Source organism: Toxorhynchites rutilus, chromosome 2 (assembly GCF_029784135.1).
Source record: "Toxorhynchites rutilus septentrionalis strain SRP chromosome 2, ASM2978413v1, whole genome shotgun sequence".
NCBI lineage: Eukaryota > Metazoa > Arthropoda > Insecta > Diptera > Culicidae > Toxorhynchites > Toxorhynchites rutilus.
Genome location: NC_073745.1, coordinates 310,077,698 through 310,088,573, shown reverse-complemented (window position 1 = coordinate 310,088,573; position 10,876 = coordinate 310,077,698). Strand labels below are relative to the sequence as shown.

Genomic DNA, 10,876 nt, shown 5'->3' with positions numbered 1-10,876 from the left:
CGGATACGATGGGCCAGCTGGATGTCCTTGGGCATGATGTGACGCGTTTTGCATGGATAGCACACAAATTGGTATCTTCGAATAGGACTCCTGCAGCGTCATAACCGCGGAACTTTGGAAGCGCAAGTCGGTTTTGAAGTCCTGAGCAATTCCACGATCCAAATGCTGCAAAGGTAGCTGCGGATCAGCAATTCGGTCGACTTCTGATAGCGACGAATTTCACGCAAAGTTCCCGGTCGATAGCGATGTGGCTTCTTCAACTATCCTGCTGCTGGTGCGCTTATCCGAGCTGCTTTCATGTGCCTTACCACCGAAAGACTAACGAGCTCGAGTCCTCACGGTGCGAGAGTATAGTAAGAAATGAACGAAAGCAAGGGAAGTGTCATTTTATAAAACATAAAAGAATCGAATGTAAACCCCACCCTCTTTATTGTATAAGCTTACTGTATACTCACGAATATAATAAGGGTGGGATTTAGATTCTATACTTTTATGGTTTATAAAATGACGCTTCCTTCAAGGTGCTACTGACATTCAACCGATTCGGTCGTGTTTTTAGCGCCCTTGTAAAAGAGTACGGAAAAATAGGAGTTTTCTCGCACAACTAATCAAATGCTTAGAGCAGCCTTTCTGAAGGCTTGATTAGTCCTAAATACAAATTGATTTTCAGCATCGCAACCCGAGGATAGCAGAAGAGGATATCAACAAACGTTCACTGCGGTGGCGGTGCTCACCGGTTCGCCGGAAAAAGCGCGCGCTTTTTCGGCGTCACTGACGCCACGCCCCCTTTTTTCTTTCGGGCAGTGTTGCCAGTTTTTTTCTGTAGTGCTAATAGTGAATCTTAATTATTAAATAAAATCTAAAAAGAAAAAAAAAAAAAACACGCATACAAACAGTGAAGTGACTGAAGCAATTATTAGATTAAGTGTAATTTGAAATTTTCTGCACCTGTTGGTGGCTTTTCAAAGTGCTTTATCGGAACAAAGTGTGATTTTCTGGGAAAATACCCCTTAGTGAATATCCCCCATAAGGAATTTTAGTGGTTTTATATCCGTACCTGCTGACTATAACCTAGGTATAGTCAAGCAGAAGCATGGCTTCAAGTAGCTCCGGGCCTCCGGGAGGCCGGGCTACAAATTTGTACGAGGGTAAACCTACCCAACGTACTGCTCCAAGGTGGGCCGACCCACTGAACGGCAACCTTCAGATCCTGTTACTTCGTGCCACAGGAGAGAACGCGATCCCGACTAACCCGTTCGTCGTGAGTAAGACGATCGCCAACGCTGTAGGAAAGAAATACTACACAGCGCGACCGCAACGGGACGACAAAAAGAGGACGCAGTATATCCTTACGGCCAAGGACGAGGATATAATCGGTAAGCTCCTTTTAATCAACAAATTGATCGATGAAACCCCTATCGAAGTAATTTACCACCCTACTCTAAATCAACGTAAATGCGTTGTTACTTGCCGTGATGTAATTGACATCAAAGAATCCGAACTGGTGACAGAGCTTTCCGATCAAGGTGTGATCGATGTCAAGCGAATCACCAGGAAGGAGAATAACATTGTTATCCCAACCGCTACTCTCATTTTGACAATTCGTGGAACTGTTGTTCCCGATTTTATTAACTTCGGATTTATTCGGGCTGGGACTAGAAATTTCTATCCCAACCCAATGCAATGTTTCAAATGCTATAAATTTGGACATACGAGCAAGCGATGCAAACGCGAGAACCCGCTTTGCCGAAATTGTGGACAGGAACATCCAGAACAAAAGGATGGAATTAAAACCTGTAATGCTTCAGCATTTTGCTTGAATTGCCAAGGGGACCATTCCTCTTCGAATAGGAAATGCCCCGTATGGCAAACTGAGAACAACATCACAAAAATAAGAATCGACTATGGTATCTCCTACAAAGAGGCGAAAGAAAGATACAACGGTCAAAATAATGGACCAACTTTTGCAAGTGTTCTGCAAGACAGACTCTCCAACTTGCAAAAACCAACACCCAGCTGCAACTGCAAATGCAACTGCGCCTCGGCCGCTTCGGCCTCTTCTAGCCGCGAAAGCACTCCCCCAATTGACACTACAATCGATACTTCTATGACAGAGTCGACAACCGACAGCTCAACAACGGAATCCGAATCCGAATCAGTCATTTCAATGGACACTTCTGATGTTCCAAACAAAAATAAAAATAAACGGAAAATGGCGAAAGGATCATCTTCTGATTCAGATCAAAAATCCGAAGATGAAATCCAAAATAACAAGGACAAGAAAAGAACAAAAAACGAACAAAGAACTACACCACCAACAAATAACAACACAACACCAACAAAAAACAACAACAACAACAACAACACACATCAAACAAAAAACAACAATAACAACAACAGCAACGCACATTCAACAAAAAACAACACAAACACAACAAACACTCCAAAGACTTCTACACCAAACAAAAACAACACCAATACCTCAAAGAAAGCTTCTCTTTCCAAGGGTAAAGGACCATCGAACTAATTCTCTTTGAATAGTTCAAACATACACACAATTAAGACTTAGGAATTAGAGTTAAAAACACCAACACATTCACTCCAACACAGAAATTCGGGATACAATGGAACATCAGAAGTATCCGACGAAATATTCTAGAACTGAAAATGCTTATTTCAAACTCTAATCCCACAGTCATAGCCCTTCAAGAAACTATGACTCCAAACAACTTCGATAAACACTTCATCTCAAAATATATCACATATTTCAAAGAGGGTCCCAACCCCTCAAAAAACGGAGTTGCAATCGCAATCAAAGATGGCACTCCACATGATCTTCTTCCCATTACCACTGATCTTCAGGCAGTGGTAGTGCGCATTAAACACCCCTTTCCAATCACCGTCGTTAGCATCTACATCACTAATGATTCCGATCCGAACACTCTACGCGGCCAACTGGACCATCTGTTCGCCCAACTTCCCGCCCCAATCATGCTTATGGGTGATTTCAACGCCCACTCATACGCCTGGGGAGGTGCATACCTCGATCGAAAAGGATCCATCATTGAGGATTTCATATCCGACCATTCTCTTCTCCTTCTTAACAACGGCCAACACACCAGAATCCATTATTCTGGTACTACTTCAGCCATCGATCTCACTATAGTATCAGACAAACTATCTTCAAAACTTTCTTGGAACATCCACGATGATACTTGCGGAAGCGATCATTTTCCAATCTTCACTTCCTTCGGCCAAACTTCTCCAGAGTTTTCAACAAGGCCAAGATGGAAATTTGAATACGCTGACTGGGCTGGCTATCAGTTTGACATTGAAAACCGCCTCTCCGCTAAACGAGATTGGACAGCCGAGGAATTCTCCAAAGTTGTCCTAGAAGTTGCAATGGTGCACATCCCCAGAACCAGTGGCATCCCTGGCAGGAAATGTGTCCCATGGTGGTCACCTGAGCTGAAGGCAGCGATCAAAGGTCGACGTAAGGCCCTACGCAAATTAAGAAAGGCCCATCCGGACAGCCCACTGAGACCCACTCTGCTTGCAGAGTTCCAAAGGGCTCGCAAAGAAGCTAAGACTGCTATCAACACAGCCAAGCACAACAGTTGGGTTAAATTCGTCAGCGAAATTAATCCCAACGCGTCAACAAAGGATTTATGGAGTAAGATTGGCAGGCTTCATGGAAAGAAAAGAAGCAAAGAATATAATCTTCTAATTAACGGTCAATACACCAATGACCGGAAAATCATCGCCGAGGCGTTTGGAGATTTCTTTGCTTCCGCCTCCTCCAATCAAAACTACGACCAAACCTTTCTAACCCACAAAACGGAATGCGAAAGAATTCCCATCGATTTTCATACCGATGTGGAATTTGACTTCAACAAAAACCTCTCCCTCAAAGAGCTCGATTGGGTACTGAACAAAGTCAAACAAGGATCCACAGGACCTGATGACATTAGCTACCCTATGCTTAAGAATCTACCCCATCTCGGGAAAAAAGCACTTCTGAAGCTCCTCAACAAAGTCTGGGACAGTGGAACCCTCCCCAGTTGCTGGAAAGAGGGTTTAATGATCTGTATCCCGAAACCAGACATGAACAACCATCTTCTTGACAATTTCCGCCCCATCACTCTCCTAAGTTGTGTTGGGAAAGTCTTGGAAAAAATGGTCAATCGACGCTTAACGACTTTTCTAGAGTCAAATAAGCTGATTGATCCCAGACAATTCGCCTTCCGTGCGGGAAAAGGTACAGAAGATTGCCTTGTAGCAATCGAAAAAATCCTAGACGACGCAACTGAAAAATTACACCACATTGATATTGTTTCCCTGGATTTATCCAAGGCCTTCGATCGGGCATGGAGGTACCCAGTGCTGAAAAGCCTTTTCGACTGGGGGATTCGTGGGAGATTAGGTCTCTTCGTTAAAAGTTTTCTAGAAAACCGGTCTTTCAAAACCGTTATTAACAACCACCAATCTTCTCTAAAAATCCCAGAAAACGGCTTCCCACAAGGCTCAGCACTTTCACCAACCCTCTTCAACATTGCCATGCAATCTCTATTCGAGATTATCCCGGACCATATAAAGGTCATAGTCTATGCAGATGACATCACTCTTATCTCTACGAGCTGCTTCGGCTTAATTCAGAGAAAGAGGCTTCAAAAAACCTTAGACTCCATCCAAAACTGGGCTCTAAAAACAGGTTTTAAAATTTCCCCGGAGAAATCCAAACACATACATATCGGAAAAGCTCTCAGAAGGAGAACCTATCTTCAGCTCAACAAAATCCCGATCCCTACAATGAGGACATTGAAAATACTAGGGGTTACTTTCGACAAGAAACTCAACTTCCTATCACATTCCCAAAAGACCAAAATAGCCACCAGAAAGAAATTGAACATCATCAAGTCTATCGCAGGCAACCTAGCCTCTGGTCATAGAAAGACGTTGCTAAATGTTGTAAATGTTTGGTTGGTCCCACAAATCCTTTACGGAATAGGCACCTTCAGCCGTGGAGGGGACAGGGTGTTAAACACCATTCAACCAATTTACAATAAAGCAATTAGGCTCGCAATTGGCGCTTTTCCCACCAGTCCCACTCTTGCTGTAATGGCAGAAAGTGGGCAACTTCCCTTCACCCACCTGGTAACAAAAGCCATCACCAATAAAGCCATCCGTCACTTGTCACTCCCCGAAAGCGACCACAATGTCCCATTAATACATAGAGCTAAAACATGGTTCAAAAATCTCACGAACAAAGATCTTCCCGATATATGTGAACGTTCATCTGCGACGGGAAGAAATTGGAACGTCAAACCGCCGAACATTAACCTTGAACTTCTCAAGACAGTTCGAGCGGGAGACCCTTCTCCAAAAGTCAAAGCCTGCTTCAATAACCTCGTTGCATCCAATTTTCAAATCAACCACCAGGTATACACAGATGGTTCAGTCAGTGCCGATGGAGTTGGATGTGGAGTCTTTGAGAGTAGATACACTGGTAGCTTTTCTCTTCCACCGCAATGCTCCATCTTCAGTGCGGAAGCTTTCGCCCTTTTAATAGCTACCCAAGAATGCACCCATGAGTTTCTTCCTACCACAATATTCTCAGACTCAGCTAGCTGTCTCCACGATCTTCTGAGTGGAAACAGCAAACACCCATGGATTAAGCAAACAGAAAAGGCTGCTTCAAATAAAAACATCTCCTTCTGCTGGGTTCCTGGTCACTCAGGAATCTGTGGAAACACAGCCGCCGACATACTGGCCGGCAAGGGCAGCAAAATAGATCCCCCAGACATGCCCTGTCCTCCATCTGACATTGTCCGCTGGGTAAAACAGCAAGTCCGTGAAAGCTGGGACATAGGCTGGATAAACAGCCGTCCCACTCATCTTCATAAAATTAAAAATTCCACTCTCCCTTGGGATGACCGCCTCAATAGTAGGGAAAGGCAAGTCCTTACCCGTCTTCGAATTGGGCACACTAACTTCACCCACTCACACTTGTTCTGCAGAGCCGAAAAACCCCAATGTGCTTGCAACGAAGCTCCGGTTTCCGTTAGCCATCTTTTACTTGAATGTCAACATACCAAAGATGCTCGAGTCCGACACAACATAGGTCAGAGTCTCCAAGATATCCTCAGTAGAGACGAGACCCAAGAAACCAATTTAATTGCGTTTCTGAAAGAAACCGACTTCTTTGGTAAAATCTAAACCGAAATACTAAATACCTTGGAAAGTGCTTATTAAAGTTCGCCACTTCACAGTCATGTATGCGTGTTTATGTGTGTATACACATGTATGTACGGGTCGGAAGGAAGGTATTCATACATGTATATACACGCATTCAATAATATTAAATAACAAATAATATAATATATACTTTCATACCCACATCTATCTTCTATCCATTACATTATACTTTAATCAACTTCCTATTCCTACAGCCACACTCACCAAGGAGAATAAATTCATTAAATAAACCTCTCCATTTTTCAGCTATACTATATACCATTAAATTCAAAACCACTATATTTTATCATCTATTCAAACTGTATTTCATTTCATTTCACCCCACCCCACACCTACTCCTCCCCTCTTTCCTTCCCATACCACTCCCACCCCCTCCCAATCCACTAATCCCACCCAAATCCTTTCCACTCCTTTCCTTCCTATCCTCCTGAGAGGGGCCGTTTTGTTTTTTGGCTTTGGAACACGCCTTTCGCTAGGTCACTTGTGCTTCGTTACTGCTTTGGTCCTCGGATCAGTAAATTTTTACTTTTCTTTACAGCATATATTAAATATCTTATGAAGCATAGGATCCCTTCCTACCTTCTTCTTTAACCGAGAGTCGAGCGGACGGGTCTGATGAGTGATTTTGTTGGTTTCCCTTTCGCCAGTCCCCTCTGGACTGGTTTTATTGTGGCTCTTCACTGGGCTGGAGGCGAATGAACTGCAAAGTTTAAAGCCTCTTAAAAACAAAGAAACGTGAAACGCTTCCTTTGCTTTCGTTCATTTCTTACTCTACTCTCGCACCGTGAGGACTCGAGCTCGTTAGTCTTTCGCAGACAGCTCGTTAGTCATTCGGTGGTAAGGCACACGAAGTCAGCTCGGATAAGCGCACCAGTAGCAGGATAGGTGGAGAAGCCACATCGCTATCGACCGGGAACTTCGCATGAAATTCGTCGCTATCAGATATCGACCGAATTGCTGATCCGCAAGCTACCTTTGCAGCATTTGGTTCGTGGAATTGCTCAGGACTTCAAAACCGACTTGCGCTTCCAAAGTTCCGCGGTTATGACGCTGCAGGAGTCCTATTCGAAGATACCAATTTGTGTGCTATCCATGCAAAACGCGTCACATCATGCCCAAGGACATCCAGCTGGCCCATCGTATCCGAGGAGAGCGTGCTATATTAGCTTAGCATATAATCAACAGCCCTTTTCAGGGCTCCAAATTTGATGGATTAGAGTTCAGAAAAGTTTTTTACAGGCCGAACTGAAAGGAGCATTTAGCGAAAATCGTGGTTTCGATAATAATTCGTTACCGATAGGTGCCATGGATATGGATTTCTTAATGAAGAATATGAAATACATGACATGATGTAGTGAATATATCCGAAGAAATCACTTTGGTGAAACTGCATTATAAAATTATTTGTGTACGAATGCCGCAATCGATAGTCGACTCTAATTTGCGCTGGGTAATTTCCTCGGAGGACTCGATTCCTCCTTTGAGCATTAATAATCTCTTTCTGGCAAAACGATGTGGTATGAATCACATTATTTGAATGATAGAATGAAGAAGTTTTCTGCCAATTTCCTTCAACCTCCAAACGTATCTTTCTCCCGTTTGTCGTTTTCGCGTTCGCTAATTCTTTCTCACAACACCCATTTCTAGTTTGAGAAATTGTTGAGTAAACATTGTTTGCCAGTGCGCGTAGAGCGGGAATTCCTAAAGATTCATTGCACCTCTAATAAATTGCCGAAAGACGTGGTCTTACGTTGATCGCACTTGATTGAAAAAATCCAAAACGAAATGTATTTGGTCGAAGCATTATATGAGTAGAAAGCAAATAATCGCTCGAAAATGACTTGATTTTCGCGATGTGAAACATTTTCCGTTTTTCATGTTATGCATCCAATATTGGATACGAAAATTTCCACTGATGGGGAAAAAAATATTCAGAAGCTTTCCTGTTAATTGCGATTGATTGAAAAATAACAAAACCAAATGTATTTGGTTGCAGTGTTATATGGATAGAAAACATTAAAATAAACTATTTCGCATGAATGTATTTTTCAATTCCCAGGGGAACTGGCAGATTATTTTTCAGCAACGAGAATTCCGCGCGTGTATGTGTGTGTGTGTGTGTGTGTGTGGCGGCTGCTCCGATGTTTCAAGCGGAACCGTGGCATCACTCTCCTCCTGATGGATTCCCTTTTGGCCTTAGGTGCACAAACAGGCTCTTGGTGACACCGTTCATCAGCGCTTTCATGATAAACGAAATAAGCTTCACAACAACAGCGACAACATGCTCCAATCGCTGTTCAATCATAACTGAGTGGGTTTACGAGCGGCGCTCGCTTATATACCGATTGGTGATTTCAATAGCCTGTTTTGAAAGCAATTTTAAGACTATTGAAACAAGTTTTTGGATGAAAAAGTAACAAGTATATGACGCGTAGACATTTTATCTTTCAAATGAAGTGTTTATCATACCATTTCGTTCAGTTGTTTAAGAGCTATTAACGCTCAAAATCTCGGTCTCCGGCGTAACGCTTTCGTTCTCGAAACTTTGGTTTTACACCCCGGTATAGAAATGAAAGACTTAGTCCTACGTCAAAAATACCCTTGCTCAAATTTGTTTTACTGTGTTTTATTCATCGAGCCCCCCTCCATTTTAACAGCTAATTGTTCACATCTGACACAAACATATTGGCGATCTAACGTACAAATCTACACTTAGGCGGCGCTGCGGTGAAAGTAATGTTGGTTTCAAATTTTGCAATGTAAGCTCATGGAAGGTTTGTAGTCCTTTTTATAAATTACAATATATTAATCATAAACGATTATTTGATCGCGATGAGTTTGTAAGAAATTTAATTCTGCGCCTTTTTTTTATATAACATGTTATTTGCTTACCCTTTTCATTTGAGAAAACTGTATAAATATTGACTATGGTTGAATCAAAAAAGAAAATTCGAGAGCACAATCAAAAACAAGTTGAAAATGCATGGTTCCTACATGTGAGAACTATATTGGAAAACCCGGAAGTAAAATATACGTGATTTGTTTTTGAGTTTTAGGTTACATTAGCATCATTTTCTTAGTTCAAAAACAAAATCCAGATGTCTCACCGATCGTTTACGTTTTGCGTTAGATCGCCAATTGGCGTTTCGTTATGTTCACTCTCAGTCCCGAATGAAGATGGTCGGAGAGTGAAAAATGATTCATCGTGCAATCTCACGATTGCTTGCTGCATTCTTTTCGCCATGATTATTCCAAGCAGATACAAGAGTGTTTTATCATTAGGTGTGGAGAAATGAGCGAGTGAACTTTTCCATACTTGATCACAGTGGTAAGCTTTATTAATTTAATTAGATTCCCGTAAGATTGACAAAACCTTTTTTACGTTGCAATGGAACGTAAAACAATATCAACTTAACAATCTATCTATCCGTCGCTTCAAGTCTTTACGCCTGATGTTAATCAACGCTTCTCCTAATAAACACATAAAATCCTGCCCATTGCTATACCCTTTCTCGGCCTCCTCCAGGATGTCATTAATCCTTGCTTTGACATCTTTAGAATGGCGTTCTTCTATCACGAACAAGCCAGCGGAACTTAGTTGTAAATTTCTTCCAAACGAAGCCCAATCACGACCAATTTCTTTAACAAGCAAGTCGAAAATGTCCTTGCGGTGAATGGAGTACTTTTCAGTGCTTTGAACGCGATGGGGTAAATTAGTTTCGATACATTCATTCGGGTTCGCGTTTGGCTCGTGATCTCCCAGCTTCACAAGCTCAATTTCTTTCTCCAACAACGTTCGACGATCGCGGTGACGGAGATCTAAAAAAATAACGACAATATTAGTAAGAGGTTCCTTTGAAATTACATTCGGATTCAACCTTCGAAGTAAAACCGTTTTACGGATGCTTGATATTGGTCCACAAGTAATCGATACTTCTGCAAGCGTTTAGTAAATTCTACATCATCTACCACCGATTCTATCTTCACCAACGGTTCGACTTTAACCATGCTCATGATGTTTCTGTGCTCCAGAAGTGTCCAAAGTGCATCGATAGCACTGATTTTGCTCATCTTTCTAATTGAGTTGATTTCATACGTCAAGAGATTCACACATTCTTTCACGCGGTTTGTATCCACACAGCAACCACTAGCGAGCGTCTTCAAATTTAAATACTCCTTGCATAGTTGCTCGAAAATAGAGCGGTCCTTCAGCAAATCGTTCTGCATTGTCCGATGATATTTTTGGATCAAAACTCCATGAGTCAGATATCATTTGTTTACGTTTACGATTCCCCGAAATAAACATATAAGAACTGTTAGAAAAAGTGTTTCCTTTTGCGTATAACAGTTATGTTAAACGAGGTTCTGCAGGGATGCCATATTTACAAATATTTCAGTAATTACAGACATTTTATTAATGTTACAGACTTTTTTAAAGTCGTCATATTTTACTTTTTGGAATTTTGGTAAACATTAATAAAATATCCTAAAATCATCTAGAATCATTTCTTTTATTTTGTTTTCGTTTATTCTTCGCATTGAATTTGTTCGTTTACTTCACGCTAATAAGCGAATTTACAATTTATTTTTTTTTTGCTATAGTCATCTGGTTTTCATTCGG

The 10,876-nt window shown here is 41.7% G+C and overlaps 1 protein-coding gene across 1 annotated transcript; it reads right to left on the bottom strand.

The window, feature by feature from the left end:
• Window positions 1-9,567: 9,567 nt before the first annotated feature.
• Window positions 9,568-10,620, bottom strand: LOC129764967 (uncharacterized). Its single transcript, XM_055764664.1, has 2 exons — window positions 10,134-10,620; window positions 9,568-10,074 (listed from the first exon to the last, which is right to left on the bottom strand). Exons 1-2 carry the CDS (start codon window positions 10,480-10,482, stop codon window positions 9,662-9,664), a joined length of 762 nt encoding a protein of 253 aa, XP_055620639.1. The 5' UTR covers window positions 10,483-10,620; the 3' UTR covers window positions 9,568-9,661.
• Window positions 10,621-10,876: the final 256 nt, after the last annotated feature.